Here is a 25,593-nt window from a genome sequence, read left to right as displayed (position 1 = left end):
TTATTAACTTTCTTACAATAAAGAAAATTAAAATCCAAAAAATAAATATTGAAAAACAAAAAATGTAAAACAATCATTCTCTCAAGCCATCAGATTGTTTTATTTGTAAATGACGGGTGCTCACGCGTTTGACCCGAATTCACAGGTAAGGATCTCACCAAACTCAGATAGCTCTTAAACGGGTTATAGCATCTCATTATATTAAAAATTAATCTCATCAAGTATTTGATATGAAAATCCTATAAAATAGATATACTAAAAATTAATATCCTATTTTATTTAAAAAAGATATTATTTATAATTAAGAAACAATTTTATAATAAAGAAAATAAACGGGTAATGGCTATCACCAAACCTAGATAGCTTTTAAACTGGATTATAACATATCACTTATTTATGAAACCATTTTATCGTCAAACCTCAAGTATATTAATTATTAACTTTCTTACAATAAATAAAAATAAAATCCAAATATATATATATATTAAAAACGAATAATGTAAAACAACTCCCGTAATACGGTGGATACAATCTAGTATATATATAAACGAAAGCCTTCAAAAGCTCTCTGGTTGCTTCCTAAATTTTCTCAGGCCACCATATTGTTTTATTTGTAAATGGAGGCTTCTTAGGCATTTGACCCGAATTCACGGGCATATTGTTTTATTTGTAAATGGAGGCTTCTTATGCATTTGACCCGAATTCACGGGTGTAGGTCTCACCAAACCCAGATAGCTCTTAAACGGGTTATAACATCTCATTAAGTTAAAAATTAATCTTACCAAATATTTGATGTGAAAATCCTATAAAATAAGGATATACTAAAAATTAATATCTGATTTTTTTTAAAAATATATTATTTATAATTAAGAAACAATTTTATAGTAAAAACAAATTAGCGGGTCATGTGTCACCAAATCCAGATAGCTTTTAAACGGGTTAAAACATATCATTTATTTGTGAAACTCTTTCATCATCAAACTCTAATTGGGTGTTTGGGATTCCTTATTTTTTCCTTCTTGTATGTAACTTATTAACTTTTATTAATTAAAAAGGTGTTGGGTAATGTAACTTTTTTAAGTTTTTAAAGAAGGAAAAAGGAAGTTTTGATAAGTTTGGAGGGAGTAACGTATTAAAAACAACTTATATAAGTCAAAAGGAGGTGCAAATAAAGAATCCCAAACATGTAACAAATAAGAAGGGTGAAAGAAAAAAAAAACTTTTTAATATTTTTTTAATTAAATTAAAAATATTTCTTTATTAGTCTTCTAGTTCTCTCTAAGATGGAGTTCTCTCTTAAACCTCTTCCTATATATATATATATATGGTTTGGATCAAATACAAATTAAATTAGCGTGCTAACTATGAGAATCAAGTAGAGTAAGTATGTAATTAAATAGTAGAGTAATTACATAATTACTCTACTTGTATATATAATTACTATACTTGATTCGCAAAATTAGCACGTTAATTTAATTTGTACGTTAACCTTCCCCTATATATATAAGGGCTAGGTTAAAATATTAAATGACACAACAATAAAAATGGTGAGAAGGATTCGTGACCTTAAAAAATACCTCTAAAAAATAATTCAAGAAAAATAATAAAAAAAAACTCAAAATATAAATTAAAAACTAAAAGAAATGTTTCCCCTGCCGTCCTCATAAAAAAAATCACAATGCAAGGAAAAAAAAGACATGGTTTTGAAAATAAACAAAAAAAATGTAATGACAAATAAAAAAGACACACTAGATAAAAAACATAACACAATGTCAAACAAAATATAACATAATTGTTGGGTAATATAACACAATATCGAGTAAACAAGACACAATATTAAGGAAAAGACACAAAGATAAAAAAAACGCAATGATAAATAGGAAAGACACATTAATTTTATTTATTTATTTATATCTTTTTGAATAAGGACGATGCAGGAAACATGTTGGCTTTTTTTCCTTTTGATTTATATTTTAAGTTATGATTATTTATTTATTTTTTTAAATTTTTTGAGATTTTTTTTGTTTTATTATTATTTCTATTTTTTAAGGTCACGAATCATTCTCATCCTTCGTATTTTTTTTCTTTGTAGAATAACTTAACCATAAAATAAAATACACAAGTTATTTAAGTTCAAAAGACTAAAAGTTAGTAGTTTATCATTTTGGTTATTAATTGATAATGATAACACTCTTGTTAGTTGCTTTGACCATGTAATTGGGAGTTATCACTATGAATATTTAAGATGCTTTGGATATTGTAACTTTCTATGGTTTATTTTGTTTCATAGACTGTATTTTTTTTATGTTAAAAGAGTTTAAATTTGTAGTGGTTTTGAAACTTTAACTAAAATTGTAGGTTCCCTGGACGGATCACACGAGATATCTCGGTCTACTCAGGTGCGGAATCCCTGCGTAGATCGTTACGAGCGTAGAAAGCAAATCAAACAAACACACACGAATAAACCGAAACACGTTATATATTAATAACTGAACTCACGTGATATGAATCACTGATACAGACTCTCGTCCTCACGTTACAATGAACTCAAACCAGCTTAGATCAACTCGACTCACTAAAACGACTAACTACAAACCAAGCCGTCAGCTGGTATATAAATACACGACAACTTCGCCTGATATGTTCAGGCGAAGTTGTCCATAACTTCGCTTGTTCAACAAGTTCGCCTAGGCGAACTTGTTAACAACTTCGCTTAAACAAAAACATAAATAACATTACAGACTCGATTACAGACACTAGACTATGAACTACTGACATTTATGCACCAACAGACTCCCCCTTGGCAGTAGCTTCATATCTTGATCTTTAAGCACTTGTCTTGTAATCTTCACGCATGCACTCCTTCTCTAACACATACCGTGACTACTCGCTGATACTTTCTCGCTTCGTCTTTCCAAGCAGGAATATAGAATATCTTCTTTTCATTCAACACTTGCAGATCAGCTTTCGATAAGTTAACAAGATGCATCGGATCATACACCCTCAGCACTTCTTGTTCGTCTTCGTCTTCCATCACGGCTTCAGCAGTCTGGCAATCAACATACCACCATTTAAGATTCTTCAACACATCTTGAGGCATAATCTTCATTGGAACCTCCTTAATGCATCGAATCGGTTTGTACTTCATTACCATCCATGGCTTGCCATTTGCTCTCATTCCCCTTTCTTTATCTTCCACTAGCTTTCCCTTCTGTGGCTTTAATAACTCAAACTTCTTCTCTTTTATGCTTTCTTTCCACACGATCTTCCCAATAACCCTTGCCATGTTGTCGTCGCTTCTATTGATCAGCCCCAATCTAGCCAAATCCTTCACCTCACATTCAGGCAATGTATTGAGAGATCTCAACGTTCTCTTAAAATACTGAATCCCATCAAAACGTTTCACCACAAACAACTTTATCTGTTCATCATATAGCCAACAAATAATTCCTTTCTTCGACTCAGCATAGCCTTTGATATTATAACTCTTCTTGAACATGGTTGGAACAGCAGGCTTCTTAGTTTTAATAAACCAATGAGCACAGCCTTCCTTCCACCTAGGCTGCTCCTCCCACTCAGTCTCATCATTTTCCATCTCAGTACCCATATCGGCTTTCTCAACATCTGGAATCTCGTGTTCAACATTTTCTTCAATTATCTCACCTTCTTCAATCTCATCTTCAATCACAATCTGTGCTCCAATCTTCTCAATCTCCTCAATAGGCAGCACATCATCATCAAACATCACATCATCATCCAATTCTTTCAACGCATCGATCACATCATCATCATCATCAACCATCACCACCTCATCACCACCAACTGCACCTGCAGACTCCCCCTGAGCTGTGGAAGTCCCAAGAGCTTGAGTAGTTCTTGGCAACTCACCACCTGCATCTTTCGATGCATTGGGATCATCGTCTCCCTTTAAGAATTAAATGACACGATCAAGTCCAAATAACCATTTATAAAAGCATACAACTACATAAAAAGAAAACTTTAACAATTAAAGTATAAGGGATCAAATTTCAGTCTCGATAGGGACTACTACGTTTTAGAAAAGATCCGAACAGGAATCATACTAATTACGTGACTGTCACATAGATCCGTGTTTAGCTGTATTATGACATATAGAGACAGGTTGTAAGCAGGTAAATAACTTTAGATGGTTTTCATCGTTTCTGTGATACGAGTTAGGTTCAATTATGCCTCAAAATTTAAGTGGGCAACAACTCAGAGATTATGATGCCTCCTATCTATTCTCAAAGCATATTTGGCTTTCCCCAAGTCACCCCGAATTGACCTCGACCCTTAGTGTCTGATTAAGTTTGTAATTACTCTTCATCTCCTTCCCGTTCTCTTTCTTACTCCATGATTAAGAAGTCTTGATATGTTGAACTCTAGAATGTTTCAATAACTCATAAGTTTTTTTTTTTTTTTTTTTTTATGATAAACATTTACATAGACTTCAGAGTAGTAACCAACTGCAAGTCCCGAATCTGGATCACTGCAGTTTCTTGAAACGCTATCTTCACGGGAATCAGAACACTTACGGGCTCGTGTATGACTGGGTAATCGCTTTTCTGCCTATCATTCGGAAAGATATATATGAAGACATGCAAAACTCGTAAGGAGTTTCCACGTAAAATCAAGTAGTTTTAGTTTGTATCACATCTACTTTTACGCACCATAAAAAGTTACCATGACATACAATGACTGTCCTAAAGCCTTTTAAGCCTAATAACTTCACAATGTCATATATAATTTTAAAGTAAATATATATAATTAAAACCATGGTTGCAGAAGTCGCTAGGTGGGGTCAACTATGTCGACATGGGATTTGTGAGTACTCTGCCTAGTCGGAAAGTAATCGTCTAGTACTCGGAGATTACCCGGTGCCGTGGCGCCATTTTTGCAACCATGATTTAAACAAAATATGTAACTATTAACTACTCTTTGTGAGTGTAAAGTGTAAACAAAATATACAGATTGAAATAAACAAATAGTGTTAGGATCAAGTAGAAACAAATTTAGCGTAAGCATGCAAATAACTACATTAATTATTATTACTCTGCAATTTTTAAGCTAGAGTAATTGTTATTACTCTACTTCATTTTTGTAGTGTGATTACTCTAGCTCAAAACTGTAAGGTAATAATAATTAATTACTCTAGTTATTTGTACGTTTAGTAGGTAAATTTTATTTGTAGCAGATCCCACCCCTAAATAGTAAATTAGATTTTAGAAGAAAGAAAATAGAAAAGGTTGGAATCTGGTTCGACTACATGGGTCGGATAGCCGATTCAACCGGGCAAGTGGCCGGTTTAAATAAGCTCAGTCGATGTTTATGTAGCCAGTCCGGTCCAATCAGCCATGGTTAAAACTTAAAACAAAAACACTTGAAAGAACTAGAACAGGTTACTGTCTTTGTAAATTCTTTTTAATCAAGTAACATTTATAAATTATGAGTTTATGATTACATAAAACATATCATAACAATTCCTAGCCTATGTTAATTTTCTAGCTAAGAGAAATTCATGATTTGGTCTGTTTTTGACTGTGCTAAATTTATGTTTGCAGGCAGATGTATGCCATGCATATCAAATCCTGAAATCCGGTGGCCTCAAGGATGAAAACATTGTTGTATTCATGTACGACGACATCGCCTACAATCCATATAATCCCAGACAAGGAGTCATCATTAACAGCCCAGATGGAGATGATGTGTACCATGGAGTACCAAAGGTTTGCATTTTCTCCTTAACCATTTACAATAACCAAAATTTAATAATTTCGTTTTCTGACGTGTCACAATTGCGTGAACCAGGATTACACCGGGGATGATGTGAATGTTGACAACTTTTTTGCTGTTTTGCTCGGTGACAAAACTAAAGTTAAAGGCGAAGTGGAAAGGTTGTGTATAGTGGTCCAAATGACCGGATCTTCATTTACTACACGGACCATGGTGGTCCCGGTGTGCTTGGTTAGTGACAGATTTAAAAAAAAAAAAAAACTGAAACAACTTTTATCAGTTATTCAGTTTACTGATATTTTGTGGTAATTTTGTAAATGTTATCAGGGATGCCAACAAATCCTTACTTGTATGCAAATGATCTTATTGATGTGTTGAAACAAAAGCATGCTTCCGGAACATATAAAAGCTTGGTATTTTACCTTGAAGCCTGTGAGTCTGGAAGTATATTTGAGGGTCTTCTTCCTCAAGGTTTAAATATTTATGCAACCACCGCCTCTGGCCCGGATGAGAGCAGTTGGGGCACGTATTGCCCCGGGGATTATCCTAGCCCACCCCCTGAGTATACCACTTGTTTGGGTGACTTGTATAGTGTCGCCTGGATGGAAGATTGGTATGTTAAATTACCATAATACCCTTTTAACTAGTTTTGCAAGGGTACGCGTATCCCTCTTGTTTTGTTAACTGATTCTGTTATTGCTTACAGTGATGCACATAACCTGCGAACAGAAACGATCAGGCAGCAGTATAAACTGGTAAGAACACGAGTTTGGTTTCTTAAAATGACAAACGCAGAGTATTTTTAAAAAATAATAGTTTACTCATTTAGTGTCATTTGTTATTTAATATTTGCAGGTTAAGAAAAGAACTTCAAGTGATAACTCTTATTATGGATCTCATGTGATGCAATATGGAGACTTGCCACTCAGCACAGATAATCTTTACATGTATATGGGTACAAACCCTGCAAATGAAAATTTCACTTTTATTGAAGAAAACGCTATATTTCGGTCACCGAAAGCTGTTAACCAGCGTGATGCTGATCTTTTACATTTCTGGCATAAGGTTTGCTAACCCGAACCTTATTCTTTCGTTCTTCGTTCATCGTTCACTTCATTAATCTCAAATTTTGTGACAGTACCGGACGGCTCCAGAAGGTTCTGACAGTAAAACCGAGGCTCAGAAAACGTTTATGGAAGCAATGTCTCACAGAATGCACATAGACAGCAGCATACAACTCATTGGCAAGGTTCTGTTTGGTTTAGAAAAGGGTCCAGAGGTGCTAAACACGGTTAGATCAGCTGGAAAGCCTCTAGTTGATGACTGGACTTGCCTTAAAACATTTGTAAGCCAGTAATCGTCTCTCTCGGTTTGGTATTTGTTGCAATTTTCTTAAATATTATGCTTGTGTATGTATAGGTGAGGACATTTGAGACACATTGTGGATCTTTATCACAATACGGTATGAAACACATGCGATCGATTGCTAATTTGTGTAACTCTGGAGTCACAAATGACCAGATGGCTGCTGCATCATCACAAGCATGCACCACCTTCCCCTCAAACCCTTGGAGTTCACTTAGCAGGGGTTTCACAGCATGATGTTCTAGATTCTTCAAAGATTGGTCGACCCGTATGCTTAAATTTGCCAAATATCATATGTATATGTTGTTAGTCTTCAACCATGTATAGCTTTATATTCATATGCATGTATATCGTCCGTATGTAATGTTATCAGTTATATATTAAAAAATCAGTGGCAGTGTCTCAATAAGATAAACATAAGTGATTATGCACCCACACATTGAACTCATTTTCGGATTGATGAGTATATTGAACATACTCGGCTTGCAACATACTCTGCTATCATATCATGCTTTTTGGTGTGCCAAAATCATTATCTTTAATTGTGCTGAACACCAAATGTCACCCGTTTTAAGAATGAGTTGATAGCCTTTTAATGGTTAAGTTTCAGAGACATGCTAAATGATTCAGATGCTAACTCTTAATCAATCAGGTTTTTTAATGCTAATGATTCAGTACAAGATTGCGAAACAAGCCCACCTTATATAATGACAGACCTGGAATAAAAAAAGGTGTATAATTTGAACCTAAATATAAACCAAGCACTGCATCATGTGTACAACTTCAAAACAATGCCTACAATGAAAACTTGAAGCAAGCATGCTTACATACATATAAAACAATGCCTACCACTTTATGTCATACTCTTTGCTTACAGACATACATTTATATACATATACATACATCCTGTTGTATTCAACAATCACGGCATTAAGACGGAAGTTACAATCACAGAAGCACAAAGTACAACACCAAAGGGTCTTCCAACACAAGCGCAATCTAACCAGAATCATGATGCTTTCTTTCCTCTTGTATGGACTGGAAAATCCGTGCAACAGATGCAGTTGCCGACCGTGCATTATGAGGTACAACTCTAATAACACGAGGCGGGCCCGTTGTTTCAACCAACCGAGAAGCTTCAGGGGCAGGACTGCCCCTGGAAGCCAGAGGAGTGGTTGGAAAAAGAGGAAGGGCGTTTTGGTCTTTTGTCTTATCGCTCCGACTGCTTGCTGTACTGGCTTGGACCTCAGTATCTTTAGAAGAAATATTATTCTTGACCGTGTTTGGAATGACTGTGTGTCCGTTTTTCTCGGTTTGAACGTCGATTGAGCCTTGGTTGAAGGGCTTGATTGGCTCGACTGTGGTGGAGCTTGAGACCAATGTGTTAGCCATTTGCATACCGTAAGAAGGGAAGTAACCGTGACTAGCCGGGAGTGGGGTGAACGGGTTAACCCCTAAGGACCCTTCATAATAATGACGGTGATGATGATGTGATGGTGATGCACCATAGCTTGGGATATTATACCCTGCTTAGTATTCAAAATTGCAAATTTAGCTTGTGAAAATCACAAAACCAACATACTGTATACTGAAGTCCTTAAAACTTATTTAAACTTGTGTTTGTAAACGATGTTTTTTACAATTTCACATGTTCATTTAAGCAAAGTTCAGTGACTTTAATATTTCAAAACTGGTGTAAAAATTAGGGGTGTGCCTGAAATTGGGAAAACCAATCCCTGACTGAAATAACTGGGCCTAAACAAAAACAAATGGTTTGGTTTATTTTTCGTAAAAACCGAATTTTCGGTTTGGCTGCAGTTTTGCATGTAATTAAAACCGAAAAAACTGAACCGAATTTATGGATTTCAATTTGGATGTTGGGTAATTTATAAAGACTTAATAAATAATGTAACCCAAATATTTTAGCCCAAATGTATAATAATCAAGTAATCATTAAATAACAAGATTTCGGCCAAATTATTTATTTTGGGCCAAAATTTCTTTTTTTTTTGGGCCCAAAGATGTTAATTCCAAATGGTAAAACCCAAAAGCCGAACTGAACTCAAACAGAAAAAAACCAAAACTCAAAAGCTTAAAAATTGTATAATAATCAATTAATCATTAAGTAACAAAAATATTTAGGCCAAACTTTTTGGTTCAGCCCAAAAATTTCAAGCCCAGATGGTAAAACCAAAGTAAAAAATGGAAACCGAACGTCTTTGAAAACTAAATAACCGAAATTCCGGTTTTCGGTCCCGTAAAAGTCCAAAACTGACCCATGCAACCCCCCCAGTAAAAGTTTCTATAAAAATCGCAAGCATTAAAATAAAATTGACGAAAAGACCAAAAGTCAAAGAAGACTTTACCAGGCCCAGGCATGGAACCAAGAGGACCACATCCACCATAAACTGGATTCATGAACCCTGGAGCAGGGTACGGTTTGTAAACAAGTCCCTCAGATGGAGACATAACAGGAATCAACCATTGGGGTCCAGGTCCAGGTCCAGGTCCAGGTCCAGGTCCAGGTCCAGGTGGCAGGCTAAAATTCCAAGAGCCCATATTTTGATCAGATGGTGGCAGCGGGTGCCCCCCAAACGGTCTGCAGTTCGTTGTCTGACTGCCATTTTGCACAGAAGATAGAGACACCTTGCCAACCGCATTCTCGGCTGAGAATTCCATGTCATCGTTCGGTTTCTCAAGGTTGTTTATGTTCTTAGGTGTATCAATAGTGGACTTCATAATATACTCGATAGGAATTTTCTTGATTGGTGAAACTTTTGGTGGTTTTGTTATATACGCGTTTTCTTCAACCAAAAGATGAGGCGATCCGGCAATTAATCTCTGAACCTGTTTTACATAATTAAGTTTTAATCATTCGTGTTACATTTAGTGTCCATCAAAGCGTTTTAAAATTTTGATTTAATGCACAAAACCTTTTAAATCATTTTACTTAAAAGCGAGTAGATAATTTCATATATACCCCTGAAAACTTGAATAATAACATATTTACCTGAAAAAATTCATGTCATCAAATATACTTGGATAAGATAATAAGAATCTGAAGTGTAAGAAGCATGAGAAGGGTGTAATGATCATATTGTGAGTATTCCTTATTGTTGTGGCTGTGTTGAAAAACTTTTACCGGTTTTCAACCTGTTTGACCCGTTTCCTTTTTTTCATATATATGTAGATATATGGATATAAGTTATGAAGTCTCTAAAACCATTTCTCTTGTTTCAAATCACATACCGCATGGCCAAACTCATGAAAAAGTTAAGAGGCACTTATAAGAAAGAGTATCCAAGGAATCATCTAACTCCAAAACCGCACACGCACATCGGTTCAATGGGCTACAGTTTCTCTAAAAAGTCTGGTTAGTAATTCCATGTCCAAATTTTTGTTCTTTTCATTTTATTTTTATCGAGAAAATTATAATAAAATTAGGTTTAGTTTTATAATCTGTGTTTACAGAGATTTTGCTTTACATGTGTCATCAATTCATGCTAACATTGTTCAAATACCAGAGCTTGAATATTTCTTCTCATGTATGTGGATTGGACAAATATAGATGTTCTCAAGTACCTAAATAGGTCGAGCCAAACTGGGTAATTATACAGTACATGCCCAAGTGAGTTGGGTATGGACCAGCTTTGTTTGTCCAGTTTTTCAAATTTATAAATATAACATACAAGAAAGCGATGTGGACCTGTTAAGTTTCTTGAACGGGCCAGTTGGGTTACGGGTCAAACATATACAAGCCAAATTGAGGTTTTTTTAATGCTCTTGGTAAATTAGATATTGTATTAAATCATAAAGGAATAAGTTAAATTTTATTTTTTTTCTTACCCTAAGTAGCATGAAAAAGGGAATAAAAATATCTGCTTAACCATTTATTTCTCACCCAACCAACATGTGTTTCTAACCTAAAATAAAGTTCAGTTTATTCTTTGTCATATCTTACCTAACTCGCTTAGGAACAGGTAGATTCAAATCACGTTTATATCTCTTAACGAGTCAAACCAAGTCCTTTGAGACTCGAATAATCTGTTGCTATTGCTAAACGAGATTTTGTTTATGTTTCATCTCTTAACGAGTCAAATGTAGGTGTCAAAGGTGTTCTAAATGTATCTTCTATTTTAAATTTCTGTAAAGCATATGAAAGTGTTGCGATTGACCCGACTCGATGAAAAGACAGTAGCTTTTTAGGAATATTACCTAAATTACTGGTAACTATGTCAATATCAAAATTCATATCAAGAACATACCTGCATCTAGTTAGGAACTCAAGTCGGCAACTTTTGTAACTATTAGCAAAACTTAATGTATCTGCTGCTACACTTGGTGCGGGCCATTAAAAGCTATCAAATGTCTTATTTAGTCTACTTAATATAATGCTGTTTGGATAAAAACAAGCAAATTTACTTTATGGTAACTCAAGCCCAAAACCTGCTGTAGCGCGCGGACACAACTCTATACTGATTTATTTATGATAAACTGACATTTGTAAACTTAACACTGATTCCTTCCTGGTCTTACAAAAATAGCTGTTGGCTAGTTTACATCATTCATTTTGCTATTTTTGGTAGCATTTATGTAATCAAAATTCAAATCTTATTTTTTACTTATATAATGTTTGTAGATGGTCGATCAGATAGCATTGTGCAAGACATGAGAATTTGGTATGGTCCTACATTGACAAGGTATATTGTTTTCATACAATCCTTAAAAACATTAAATTTAATTATAGATGTTATACATCATAATTAAATATTAGTAGTCTTCTTTCCTGGTTGGCAAACATATTTGGATTGGTCAGATAGAAAGTGGCACCGGAGGTCATATAAATCTCAAGATAGTACCCCAAGCTTCTTAAAGACCTCACGCTACACTCATTTCATTTAGTTATCTCATGTACTAATAATATTACTCTTTAGTGTGACCCCAAGGTCAAAATGGTCCGGGCTGGATTGACTGTGTTGACAACGCCCTTGCGGTTCTCACAAATCATGAGTAACCAATTACTTATTTTGTACTGCAGGCTTTTGATGCTAGCCTGTATTTCACAAGTGCTGAAAAGGTGAAAAATATATAAGTTTTTCCACTTTATCATGATACTTTGACTTTTAGGTCAAAGGCGTTACATTCTAAAACAATATTTGATACGATGATTCTATATGTTTTTAAAATCAATCTCTTTGTGGCTACCACTAGGGGTGTGCAACCGTCGGTTTGGTTCGATTGTAGGCTCAAACCAAAATTTTGGTTCTTCAAAAATGTTCATTTTAGTTGTCACAATGGGTTCTGTTCGGTTTGTTTGCAGTTCTGTCATTTAGGCTTGAAATTTTTAAACCAGAAGAACGGATGGTCCTAAAAGTAATTTGGATCTATATTTTTTTTTGTTAACCAATGATTAAGTGATTGTTACACATTTTGACCACCAACATTTTTGGGCTACACCATTTATATGATTCAAACATTGACGGTTTCTCTTTTTTACATTTTTAGTAATCTTGCCAGGTGCTATTGGATTGAAGCTAAATAGGCATAAATCAAATGATGTATACAAAGAGGTATTTAGAGATTCATGAATTATAAATGTAAATTTGTTATTATTTTCATTATTATATGTAATACATTTTCCATCTATAAGATGTATATGAGAATTTAAGAATTTTATGGATTGTTACATTCCATGTGTTGCACGGGTTCTAAAGCTAGTATTAACTATAAGTAAAAGTAGTTGTATGAGTAGTTAAAAATTAAATTACTAGTAGATAGTAGTTTTCGTAACTAGATTTGACATGCTAAATGCTTTAAAAAGCACAAAATGTTTTCCGGGTCAACCAACCGTACCAAAATTTCCTATTTTGACTCGTTGCCCAACCAGTTGAGCCGCCAATTCTAAGCAAAACAGTAAGATGGCCCAACACTTTTGACTGAAAGAATCGATGAGAAAAAGAGTGATAATTCAGGGATATTGGTTAAAAACCATATAGGCAGTTGACTCGACTTACCTTTATCAATCTGTGGAGCTCGAACACTTGAACAGCAAACACTCTCTGTTGGCTGCAAACAAAAGGACACAAAATGAGACGCGCTCAAACACAGTCAGCATATTATAGGAACCTATGTAGCACGGGAACGGGGACGATACGGGTACGGGTAATGACAAAACTCAAAATCCAAGATACGGGTACGGTAAAGGTACGGCAAAAGAAATATAAAAAAGATAAAAAATATATTAAACAAAGTCCAAATTAGAATTTACTTATCATGATATAGTTTACTAAGTTATAAGCAATAGTATATTAAAAAAAATCAGCTTAGTTAAATAAACTAACAAATATATAACAGCATAATAAGTAAAATATTCAAGTAACATAAAAGGACTGACCGACTGAGTGACTGACTTTAATTTAGAAGTCTATACATGTTGTCGATACCCCATGATGGAGGGTTAAAGTAAACATAAATTTTTTGTTGACCTAGTCAAATGTAAATGCAAATGAATTAGTACACAACAATATTATATTATTATTAATATTTTATATTTTTAAATAAAATACAAATGATTTAAAGACCTAGAAGACCGTGCAATGCATCTTCTTCCCCTATCCCTGCTTTAACTATATCATCGTTGTAACCGCTAGTAAAGTAGCCGGAATATTATATAGAAACGTCACCGATGCTGTGTTGGATCCGTCCCCATTTACCAGAATCGTTAGGGAAACGTTTCAGTGGCTTTTCGGTCGCATTCCCGTCCCCGGGACCGGTACTCAACCCTTGGGGGCGTCCCCATGCTTCATAGATAGGAACTTAGGGCGCTCGTTTCACAGAATGGATTGGAATTGGAAAGAATTGGATTTGGAATCTGAGCATTCCAATAGGAATTGGAATTGGAAGGAACTGAAATTCAATTCCATTCTTGACGTGTTCGTTTGACAAATGAATTGTAATCTATCACCACCAATATCACCGCAGCTCCAGCCAACGCCACCACCTTCAGGTAGGGGTGGCAAATGGGTTGGGCTGGGTCGAACGGGTCATGAGTTGAAGCAGGTTTGGGTCAGAACATGTCAATTAAAAAAAGGGTTGTTTTGGTTTGGGTCGGAACAGGTTTTGGGTTTTTTTTTCCTTAACGAGGATAAAGGAGGAAACATTTTAGTTTTTTTAAATTTTATGTTTTTATTTATATTTTACGTTATGATTTTTTTATTTTTTAGGGGCTTTCTATTAAGATAAAAAAACCCCTCAAAAAAATATTCAAAAATAATAATAATAAATTAATAACTCAAAATGTAAATCAAAAACAAAAAAAGTAAAATAACTAAATGTTTTATTCGTTGTCCTTGTTTAAAAAAAACTCGAGAAATGAGACGAACCGACCAGGGGCGACCAAACGCGATCGATCCCGGGCGTCGACCCGAACGCGAACCGACCCGGGCGTCGAACCGAACGCGAAGACACCCGAGACGTCGATCTATCAAAGATTCCTATGAATTTAGTTGAATTCCTTCACATTTTGGAAGGATTTGGAATTCGTTTATTTAAAGGAATTTGAACAAATTGAATTCCAATTCTTTGACAACCGAACACGCCAAAATGAAATTAAGATTCCAATTCCAACGAAACGAGCATGCCATGCCATGGGATTTTAATTCCAATTCCTTTGAATTCCCACGAATTCTGTGAAACGAGCGCACCCTTAGGGTTTTTTAATCTATTCACAAACACTTTCTGTAATGTTTTCAAATTAAAGTTGCATATTTGCCCATATAAAATGAGAACAAAAAATAAATAAAATAGATTGCAAATTAAATTGAGCATCAATGCTTTTTTTAGTTTGAAACACACAAATCTTAAAAATAATGTAGACAAAGAAGTGAAAAGGTTCAAAACTGACCCAAAACATCATCCCTAACACAGTTTTAAATTCAAATTCAGTCATAATATTTACCAAGTTAGTAACTTTTTTAGAACTTCAAAAGCTATGCAAACTAACCAATATTTAAATAGTTCGATTTAAGATCAAATGACCTGGTAACTGGTCAAAAACAATGCCATGACATCAAACCCGAAAATTTAATGAACAAAAGAACTTACTTGACAATAGCTCTTCTTGCCTTCCAAAAATGTTTTTGACCAATAATCCCGACAACGTCATCAGGAGAAATATCAACTCCGCAAATCGAATCAACCATCGAATTCTCTGAAACCGCATCACCATCATTAGGGCTTCTCAAACCTTCTTTTTGAACTTCCCTTAACGGGACTGAATTATTCTCATAACCACTTGCTTTAGACGCCTCGTTTAACACACTATCACCCCACAAAGTGTTATCTGCCTGCAAGTCAACTCGACGATCCCTTACGTTCCTATTATTTGAGCCATTTGTCTCCTTAAATGAAGCTTTAATATTTTGTCGGGGCGGTTGATTTGAGATAGATGCAGCAAAACCTTGAGGGTTCTCTTTTTGAAACTTATTATTCTTTTGTTTAGCATTGTGATTATTTTCTCTATTTTGATGATTCTGACTTGTTCCAGATTGTTGGTCAAAGATTGGGACCGTAAAGTCATCTTCTTCTTGTCTCCTTTTATGTTCTTGTTGCACGCGGTGGTGGTTGAAATCGGATTGGCGAGTTTCTGGCTTCCTGATTGGGTGATTTGAAGAAGATTGTTGAAATGAAGAACGTGTGCCCCTTTCATTCATGGTCATCTAAATAACATGAAAACAATAAACTTGTTGGTCATCATTCAAAGTATTTAAAGTTTTCCCACCACTTGTAGCCATAATGTGAGTGTTAATTTGACATAGCGGAAGTTATCAACTTGTTCTATATCCCAATACGTGTACTAAGCTACTGGGTTAGAAACCCTTGTGTTGCACGGGTTGAATAAAAGAAAGATTAAATAGTTAGTAATGAAGATCTTGGAATTATAAATAATATTCTAAATTGAAATTATGTATATGTTACTAACTAATAATTAAATGTATTTGAAGTTAGATATCACACATAAGTTACTATCTTGGTTTTAAATTGTGCGATGCGCTTCAATCCGTTTTGACCAAAAAACCGATGCGGAATGCGGGATGCGTAAAGCGCATCACGTATTCGATACGCTCATTTTTTTAAAAATACTAAAATACTGAAACATGCCTAAAATATGCACATTCTTGTTGTCCCATCAAGCTAAATTCAACATCAAAATTGTACTCCTTACACTGATAAACAACTACCATTAGTACGATAGACTCTAAAGTGTAACTTATACAATATAAAACAACAAAAAACAGTACTATAAATTGATAAACTTATTCATGCAGTAGATCCAGCCCATTTATCCATTACAAAGTAAAAACCATCGTAAATAATAATATAAAATAAAAACCCTAAATACACAGATCCGGCCCATTTATCCACTAAAAATCCAGGCCCCTCAATAAAATTTAAAAAGACCCTAGAAGACAAAATGCGTGCAGCGTAGCGCGGTATGCGAACAGCCGCATAATGCAAAAACAGCGCAATATTGGCGCATCAAGGAAACGCATCGCATCAAGTGCTGTGATGTGCCCTAAGCATCACATCATCACAATATGCGCGCAAGACACGCGCATTTTGAAACCAATGTTATACATACTAAGGGGTGAAATAAGAGAAGCGGGAAAAAGAATCCTGGGTTCACAAAACTCTGACACGTGGCACAACGAATTACTTATGTATTAGGTATATAGAATATCGATTTAATCGACAATTATTAAAATCCTAAGAACCTTTTAGCCTATGTACACACTTCACAATTTCAAATATTGTCCTTCTAAAACTATGATGAAATCACAAAACACTTGTCAGATAAAATGTTAAGTTCCAACATCATAAGCTAACCACAGATCCAAAAATTTCAAACCCAATAGAAGTGCTATAACAAACTTTTTTAATTTCCAGAGGCATCAATCTCAACTAGTTTACTTATGAACGGGTCGACTTGGGCTATTTTAAATCTCTAATGAGTCAATTAAATAAAAATAGCTAAAAATAAAACGGTTGGATTAAAATTCATCTAAAGTGTATTTTAATCCATACAACCTCCTAATAATTTTATTCAGTAAGTATTAAAATTATTATGCATTTAAAGTTTATACTATCAATTTGGATCCTTAAGGTTAATTTGCATACCGTTTCCGAAGCGTAATTTATATCACATACTCAAAACAATACTATCCTTACGAACAAACTAAAAGTATCAATTTGGGCTCTCAAGGTTCCTTTATATACCATTTTTAATAGTATCCTATAAGCAAAGTCACACATAGCACCAATATTTAGGTACGCATTAGGCAATACATATATGATAGCAATCAACATGAATCACTTCAAACCATAGCACAAATATATATATTTAACTCACCCGAGTTGAAGACGAGGGCACCCCACCATTGAACCTTTGTGAAGGGATACTAAGTTGTTCATAAAGAGCCATTTTGTTCCTAGGAGGTGCCCTTGGACCTCCTTTGTCTGTGTCATTCACATGAAGCCTTGGAAACATTGGCCACATTGCTTTATCATCATCTTTCCCTCTTTTCATTCTCACCTCCTTCAAAATTCAACCAAAAAATCAAATTACAATAACAATAATAAGAAGAAAATTGGATTTTAATAATCCTAACTATGACCTATTGGCCGATAACAATCCGTACTTGCACTTTGACCGGTGATAATCCTAACTTTCACTTTTGTTGCCAACTGCAATCCCGATAGCATAAACATCATAGATTTATACCTGATTTTCACTCGATTTCTCTCACAATAATGATTATAAATGAAACACAACAAAAAGTGAATATAAATTAAATGTGCATTGAGTGTAAAATCTATGATGATTATGCCACCGGGATTGTTATTATCGGATTACTATCGGCCAACAGGTGATAATTCGGATTATTAGAATCCAAAATTCCTAATAATAAGAATAATAACAATAATAATGATAATAATAATAATAAAAAGAAATCAAAGTTCCTGTCAATTTCTTTAATTGATGTTTTTAATTCCAATTTCAAAAATTGATATTCAATTACACAAACTAATTAGAATTATAAATACTTACAGAACAAGAATGAAATCCTAAAATTGAAGATTCAGCACCATCCAAGAAGGAACCCACTTGGGTAATAACAAAATTGAAGCAAATTCAACTTCTGGGTTGTGAAATCAAGAAGCCCCAAATTTGCGAATTGGGTTTTTTTTTATTTAAATAAAGATTGCGAATTTGAATTCGAACGCTTAGATTATAAGCGTATATGATGAAATAGAGAAAGAAGAAAGAATAAAGATGAATCTTTCTTTGTAACAGAAATTGTTGATTCTGGAGGGTTGATATTATTGGCCAGAATTATTATTATTTTAGGTATTATATAATTTTAGGGGAAAAGGTTTGATGAAATTAAGATATGTTGAAAGTGCACAGGTGGGGCCCATGGGCTTGTAGATAAAATAAAATCTTGAAGGCAGGCAATTCACATAAATTAACTCATCATTCAATCCTATGTGATTACAAAATGCTTTGTAAAGAAACACCATTAAAATACCTGAAGAAACACTAATCGATCCCGGGCAGATTACGGATAATCTGGAGGGTTAAATAGATGTTTCCCACGAGGGGTTAGATCCGGCGAAGATGGTTCTTTTGATAACCTGCAAAACAGACACCGTGAGCTCGTCACTGAGAAGGGGGGGTACCTCCTTGTGACCACCCTCCGGCGTGAGAATCAGACTAGATTGCTCTTGAATATAAGTGTATATTAAGAGAATGGCTAGAGCAGATATCAGGTAATATATCAAGATATGAGATATGAGATATGAGCTTTCCCCAAGTCACCCCGAATTGACCTCTACCCTTAGTGTCTGATTAAGTTTGTAATTACTCTTCATCTCCTTCCTGTTCTCTTTCTTACTCCATGATTAAGAAGTCTTGATATGTTGAACTCTAGAATGTTTCAATAACTCATAAGTTTTTTTTTTTTTTTTTTTTTTTTATGATAAACATTTACATAGACTTCAGAGTAGTAACCAACTGCAAGTCCCGAATCTGGATCACTGTAGTTTCTTGAAACGCTATCTTCACGGGAATCAGAACACTTACGGGCTCGTGTATGACTGGGTAATCGCTTTTCTGCCTATCATTCGGAAAGATATATATGAAGACATGCAAAACTCGTAAGGAGTTTCCACGTAAAATCAAGTAGTTTTAGTTTGTATCACATCTACTTTTACGCACCATAAAAAGTTACCATGACATACAATGACTGTCCTAAAGCCTTTTAAGCCTAATAACTTCACAATGTCATATATAATTTTAAAGTAAATATATATAATTAAAACCATGGTTGCAGAAGTCGCTAGGTGGGGTCAACTATGTCGACATGGGATTTGTGAGTACTCTGCCTAGTCGGAAAGTAATCGTCTAGTACTCGGAGATTACCCGGTGCCGTGGCGCCATTTTTGCAACCATGATTTAAACAAAATATGTAACTATTAACTACTCTTTGTGAGTGTAAAGTGTAAACAAAATATACAGATTGAAATAAACAAATAGTGTTAGGATCAAGTAGAAACAAATTTAGCGTAAGCATGCAAATAACTACATTAATTATTATTACTCTGCAATTTTTAAGCTAGAGTAATTGTTATTACTCTACTTCATTTTTGTAGTGTGATTACTCTAGCTCAAAACTGTAAGGTAATAATAATTAATTACTCTAGTTATTTGTACGTTTAGTAGGTAAATTTTATTTGTAGCAGATCCCACCCCTAAATAGTAAATTAGATTTTAGAAGAAAGAAAATAGAAAAGGTTGGAATCTGGTTCGACTACATGGGTCGGATAGCCGATTCAACCGGGCAAGTAGCCGGTTTAAATAAGCTCAGTCGATGTTTATGTAGCCAGTCCGGTCCAATCAGCCATGGTTAAAACTTAAAACAAAAACACTTGAAAGAACTAGAACAGGTTACTGTCTTTGTAAATTCTTTTTAATCAAGTAACATTTATAAATTATGAGTTTATGATTACATAAAACATATCATAACAATTCCTAGCCTATGTTAATTTTCTAGCTAAGAGAAATTCATGATTTGGTATGTTTTTGACTATGCTAAATTTATGTTTGCAGGCAGATGTATGCCATGCATATCAAATCCTGAAATCCGGTGGCCTCAAGGATGAAAACATTGTTGTATTCATGTACGACGACATCGCCTACAATCCATATAATCCCAGACAAGGAGTCATCATTAACAGCCCAGATGGAGATGATGTGTACCATGGAGTACCAAAGGTTTGCATTTTCTCCTTAACCATTTACAATAACCAAAATTTAATAATTTCGTTTTCTGACGTGTCACAATTGCGTGAACCAGGATTACACCGGGGATGATGTGAATGTTGACAACTTTTTTGCTGTTTTGCTCGGTGACAAAACTAAAGTTAAAGGCGGAAGCGGAAAGGTCAGTCCTTGAAATATCTTGTAAATCGCTGCAACCTCAAAGCAAATACAAGAACTAGGATGACGATGAGATAATTGGGAAAAAAATGTATTGATAATCCAGGTCCAATATTAAAAATTACACGCTATAATTCTTATATACATTAATCATTATTTAAATTGTATATAACTTTATTACAAAAATAAATTAAAAATGTAAAAGTTAAAAAGTCGGTGGATATCATATATCGTCATACACCTTATTGCTCTATTAGTCATGATTAAAAAGTTATTGCAACTTGGTTCAAATAAACAATAATATTATTCTTTTTTTGTAATCGAGTTGAAGATCACTTCGTAGAAGTTAGCAACTGTTTTCTGAGTAACTTATTTTGATTCGGCCTATAATTTGAGTCAATGGAGCTACAGTAGAGCTAGAGTAGACACAAATAAGCATGAATAAAATTTTTTTTATATCATCTATTGATAGGCAGGCTTAAATAATATAATATGTTTTTTAAATTTTATTTAATTTTTTAATTAAAATAGTAAATAATGACAAAAAAAAAATATAACACATAAAATCAATTTTAAACATTAAACGTGAGACATGTTTTAGACTTGAAAATCATTATTGTTAAGCATAAAATACGCAACATATTTTAAAGATAAAAATCATTTTATGTCTTTCTCATGGTTAAAAAATCATTTTCATGACTTTTAGACAAAAGAACAAAACTCTTTCCCAAGTTGAGCTTCAGAATATTCATTGTCCCCACACTTCATACGCTATGAGTCACGAGGGACCAAACTGTCATACAACCAAAACTAAGGCCCCTAAAACAATTATTGCAATTTGTTTTCTGATTCAATAATATGAAAATGTGATGTTTAAAATTTGGGATTAGAGAGGTGTACAAAGTGTCAAGTCGACTGGTTTAGGTTGAAACAGGTTTTTTATCAAGTTATGATAAATTTTTTTACTGCTTCCTGACAGGTTTTGGTTTGGAGCCAACTTTTGTGAAGAGAATTACAAACTGTTTCAAACATACGGTCTCAACCGGTTCCTAAATAATCAATTTCAGACAGGCTTGGTTTCGGTTTGATTTTCGTTTTGGTTCCATTAACCTGTTTTTTTGCCACCTCTACTTGGAATCTTAAGGTATCAGTTTCAAAACCTATCATTGATTGTGTTTTAATTGAGTCAGAGCTTGAAGTTTTAAAATCAATATAAACAATTGACATCTATCTTAAAAAAAGATTATTCAGGATTGGGGTTTGTTGTAAACGCTATCTTAATACAAGCATAAAAAAGTTTTAAATTATAAAATTCCCTTTGTACTGTAAGCATTAAATGCTTGTACCCATACACATATTATCTTTCTACTTTCTATATATACACACACACTGTTTATATTTGTATTGTAATCTGTAGACAACGATGAAGATGATTCGTCACCTGATCACTCTATATGCTGTCTTTATGATCGCAGTAGTCAACGGCCGTGAACTGGCTGATGATATTAATAATAATATTATCCGGTTGCCGTCGGAAAAACATGACGTTGACGATGACTCCGTTGGTACCCGATGGGCGATCTTGATCGCCGGATCCAACGGTTACGGGAACTACAGGCATCAGGTGATCATTACTAAAACCCCACGTCAAATGTTTTTTTTTTTTTTTTGGTGAATTATAATCAGAGTCGGAGGTCTCCCGGAAGCAGAAGCAGCCTCTCTGTTCCCATGGTAGAGGTCATCTTACCCTCCTCAGACCCTATTATAGCTTTGCTATTGGTGGGATTTAGTACGATGATGATGATGATGATGATGATGATTTTGGTGAATTATGTTTGTTGCTACTTGATCAAGGTTTTCATTGATTCTGATTTGCAACTGACAATGTCATATATAATTTTAAAGTAAATATATATAATTAAAACCATGGTTGCATAAGTCGCTAGGTGGGGTCAACTATGTCGACATGGGATTTGTGAGTACTCTGCCTACTCGGAAAGTAATCGTCTAGTACTCGGAGATTACCCGGTGCCGTGGCGCCATTTTTGCAACCATGATTTAAACAAAATATGTAACTATTAACTACTCTTTGTGAATGTAAAGTGTAAACAAAATATACAGATTGAAATAAACAAATAGTGTTAGGATCAAGTAGAAACAAATTTAGCGTAAGCATGCAAATAACTACATTAATTATTATTACTCTACAATTTTTAAGCTAGAGTAATTGTTATTACTCTACTTCATTTTTGTAGTGTGATTACTCTAGCTCAAAACTGTAAGGTAATAATAATTAATTACTCTAGTTATTTGTACGTTTAGTAGGTAAATTTTATTTGTAGCAGATCCCACCCCTAAATAGTAAATTAGATTTTAGAAGAAAGAAAATAGAAAAGGTTGGAATCTGGTTCGACTACATGGGTCGGATAGCCGATTCAACCGGGCAAGTGGCCGGTTTAAATAAGCTCAGTCGATGTTTATGTAGCCAGTCCGGTCCAATCAGCCATGGTTAAAACTTAAAACAAAAACACTTGAAAGAACTAGAACAGGTTACTGTCTTTGTAAATTCTTTTTAATCAAGTAACATTTATAAATTATGAGTTTATGATTACATAAAACATATCATAACAATTCCTAGCCTATGTTAATTTTCTAGCTAAGAGAAATTCATGATTTGGTCTGTTTTTGACTATGCTAAATTTATGTTTGCAGGCAGATGTATGCCATGCATATCAAATCCTGAAATCCGGTGGCCTCAAGGATGAAAACATTGTTGTATTCATGTACGACGACATCGCCTACAATCCATATAATCCCAGACAAGGAGTCATCATTAACAGCCCAGATGGAGATGATGTGTACCATGGAGTACCAAAGGTTTGCATTTTCTCCTTAACCATTTACAATAACCAAAATTTAATAATTTCGTTTTCTGACGTGTCACAATTGCGTGAACCAGGATTACACCGGGGATGATGTGAATGTTGACAACTTTTTTGCTGTTTTGCTCGGTGACAAAACTAAAGTTAAAGGCGGAAGCGGAAAGGTTGTGTATAGTGGTCCAAATGACCGGATCTTCATTTACTACACGGACCATGGTGGTCCCGGTGTGCTTGGTTAGTGACAGATTTAAAAAAAAAAAAAAACTGAAACAACTTTTATCAGTTATTCAGTTTACTGATATTTTGTGGTAATTTTGTAAATGTTATCAGGGATGCCAACAAATCCTTACTTGTATGCAAATGATCTTATTGATGTGTTGAAACAAAAGCATGCTTCCGGAACATATAAAAGCTTGGTATTTTACCTTGAAGCCTGTGAGTCTGGAAGTATATTTGAGGGTCTTCTTCCTCAAGGTTTAAATATTTATGCAACCACCGCCTCTGGCCCGGATGAGAGCAGTTGGGGCACGTATTGCCCCGGGGATTATCCTAGCCCACCCCCTGAGTATACCACTTGTTTGGGTGACTTGTATAGTGTCGCCTGGATGGAAGATTGGTATGTTAAATTACCATAATACCCTTTTAACTAGTTTTGCAAGGGTACGCGTATCCCTCTTGTTTTGTTAACTGATTCTGTTATTGCTTACAGTGATGCACATAGCCTGCGAACAGAAACGATCAGGCAGCAGTATAAACTGGTAAGAACACGAGTTTGGTTTCTTAAAATGACAAACGCAGAGTATTTTTAAAGAATAATAGTTTACTCATTTAGTGTCATTTGTTATTTAATATTTGCAGGTTAAGAAAAGAACTTCAAGTGATAACTCTTATTATGGATCTCATGTGATGCAATATGGAGACTTGCCACTCAGCACAGATAATCTTTACATGTATATGGGTACAAACCCTGCAAATGAAAATTTCACTTTTATTGAAGAAAACGCTATATTTCGGTCACCGAAAGCTGTTAACCAGCGTGATGCTGATCTTTTACATTTCTGGCATAAGGTTTGCTAACCCGAACCTTATTCTTTCGTTCTTCGTTCATCGTTCACTTCATTAATCTCAAATTTTGTGACAGTACCGGACGGCTCCAGAAGGTTCTGACAGTAAAACCGAGGCTCAGAAAACGTTTATGGAAGCAATGTCTCACAGAATGCACATAGACAGCAGCATACAACTCATTGGCAAGGTTCTGTTTGGTTTAGAAAAGGGTCCAGAGGTGCTAAACACGGTTAGATCAGCTGGAAAGCCTCTAGTTGATGACTGGACTTGCCTTAAAACATTTGTAAGCCAGTAATCGTCTCTCTCGGTTTGGTATTTGTTGCAATTTTCTTAAATATTATGCTTGTGTATGTATAGGTGAGGACATTTGAGACACATTGTGGATCTTTATCACAATACGGTATGAAACACATGCGATCGATTGCTAATTTGTGTAACTCTGGAGTCACAAATGACCAGATGGCTGCTGCATCATCACAAGCATGCACCACCTTCCCCTCAAACCCTTGGAGTTCACTTAGCAGGGGTTTCACAGCATGATGTTCTAGATTCTTCAAAGATTGGTCGACCCGTATGCTTAAATTTGCCAAATATCATATGTATATGTTGTTAGTCTTCAACCATGTATAGCTTTATATTCATATGCATGTATATCGTCCGTATGTAATGTTATCAGTTATATATTAAAAAATCAGTTGCAGTGTCTCAATAAGATAAACATAAGTGATTATGCACCCACACATTGAACTCATTTTCGGATTGATGAGTATATTGAACATACTCGGCTTGCAACATACTCTGCTATCATATCATGCTTTTTGGTGTGCCAAAATCATTATCTTTAATTGTGCTGAACACCAAATGTCACCCGTTTTAAGAATGAGTTGATAGCCTTTTAATGGTTAAGTTTCAGAGACATGCTAAATGATTCAGAGGCTAACTCTTAATCAATCAGGTTTTTTAATGCTAATGATTCAGTACAAGATTGCGAAACAAGCCCACCTTATATAATGACAGACCTGGAATAAAAAA

The 25,593-nt window shown here is 34.7% G+C and overlaps 2 protein-coding genes and 1 pseudogene across 2 annotated transcripts; 2 read left to right on the top strand and 1 right to left on the bottom strand.

The window, feature by feature from the left end:
- The first annotated feature begins 109 nt into the window (after nucleotides 1–109).
- Nucleotides 110–7,478, top strand: LOC143576194 (vacuolar-processing enzyme-like; annotated as a pseudogene).
- Nucleotides 7,479–7,893: 415 nt separating this feature from the next.
- LOC143576191 (protein EARLY FLOWERING 3-like) lies at nucleotides 7,894–17,721 on the bottom strand. The gene is made up of 5 exons (XM_077060344.1): nucleotides 17,525–17,721; nucleotides 15,220–15,833; nucleotides 13,131–13,182; nucleotides 9,483–9,963; nucleotides 7,894–8,642 (listed from the first exon to the last, which is right to left on the bottom strand). Exons 1-5 carry the CDS (start codon nucleotides 17,699–17,701, stop codon nucleotides 8,116–8,118), a joined length of 1,851 nt encoding a protein of 616 aa, XP_076916459.1. The 5' UTR covers nucleotides 17,702–17,721; the 3' UTR covers nucleotides 7,894–8,115.
- A 4,316-nt stretch (nucleotides 17,722–22,037) lies between these two features.
- On the top strand, nucleotides 22,038–25,226 carry LOC143576190 (vacuolar-processing enzyme-like). The gene is made up of 8 exons (XM_077060343.1): nucleotides 22,038–22,238; nucleotides 23,327–23,491; nucleotides 23,574–23,730; nucleotides 23,827–24,112; nucleotides 24,206–24,254; nucleotides 24,355–24,564; nucleotides 24,638–24,844; nucleotides 24,919–25,226. Exons 1-8 carry the CDS (start codon nucleotides 22,038–22,040, stop codon nucleotides 25,099–25,101), a joined length of 1,458 nt encoding a protein of 485 aa, XP_076916458.1. The 3' UTR covers nucleotides 25,102–25,226.
- Nucleotides 25,227–25,593: the final 367 nt, after the last annotated feature.

The sequence above is a fragment of the Bidens hawaiensis genome, unplaced genomic scaffold, assembly GCF_021521415.1.
Source record: "Bidens hawaiensis isolate Kalapana, Puna unplaced genomic scaffold, B.hawaiensis_p1.1 tig00028023_1, whole genome shotgun sequence".
NCBI classification, from domain to species: domain Eukaryota; kingdom Viridiplantae; phylum Streptophyta; class Magnoliopsida; order Asterales; family Asteraceae; genus Bidens; species Bidens hawaiensis.
The sequence above is the reverse complement of the archived record's forward strand: the minus strand, read 5'-3'. Positions and strand labels throughout refer to the sequence as shown.

What these genes read in the sequence shown, in the direction of transcription:
- LOC143576191 (XM_077060344.1), bottom strand. Translation starts at nt 17,701, where the DNA reads ATGAAAAGAGGGAAAGATGATGATAAAGCAATGTGGCCAATGTTTCCA. An exon ending in TGCCCTCGTCTTCAACTCGG is followed by an intron (nt 15,834 to 17,524) that starts GTGAGTTAAATA and finishes CATGTTATTTAG; the next exon opens with ATGACCATGAATGAAAGGGG. An exon ending in TGGTTCCATGCCTGGGCCTG is followed by an intron (nt 8,643 to 9,482) that starts GTAAAGTCTTCT and finishes AATACTAAGCAG; the next exon opens with GGTATAATATCCCAAGCTAT.
- LOC143576190 (XM_077060343.1), top strand. Translation starts at nt 22,038, where the DNA reads ATGAAGATGATTCGTCACCTGATCACTCTATATGCTGTCTTTATGATC. An exon ending in GTCGCCTGGATGGAAGATTG is followed by an intron (nt 24,113 to 24,205) that starts GTATGTTAAATT and finishes TATTGCTTACAG; the next exon opens with TGATGCACATAGCCTGCGAA. An exon ending in TCAGGCAGCAGTATAAACTG is followed by an intron (nt 24,255 to 24,354) that starts GTAAGAACACGA and finishes TAATATTTGCAG; the next exon opens with GTTAAGAAAAGAACTTCAAG.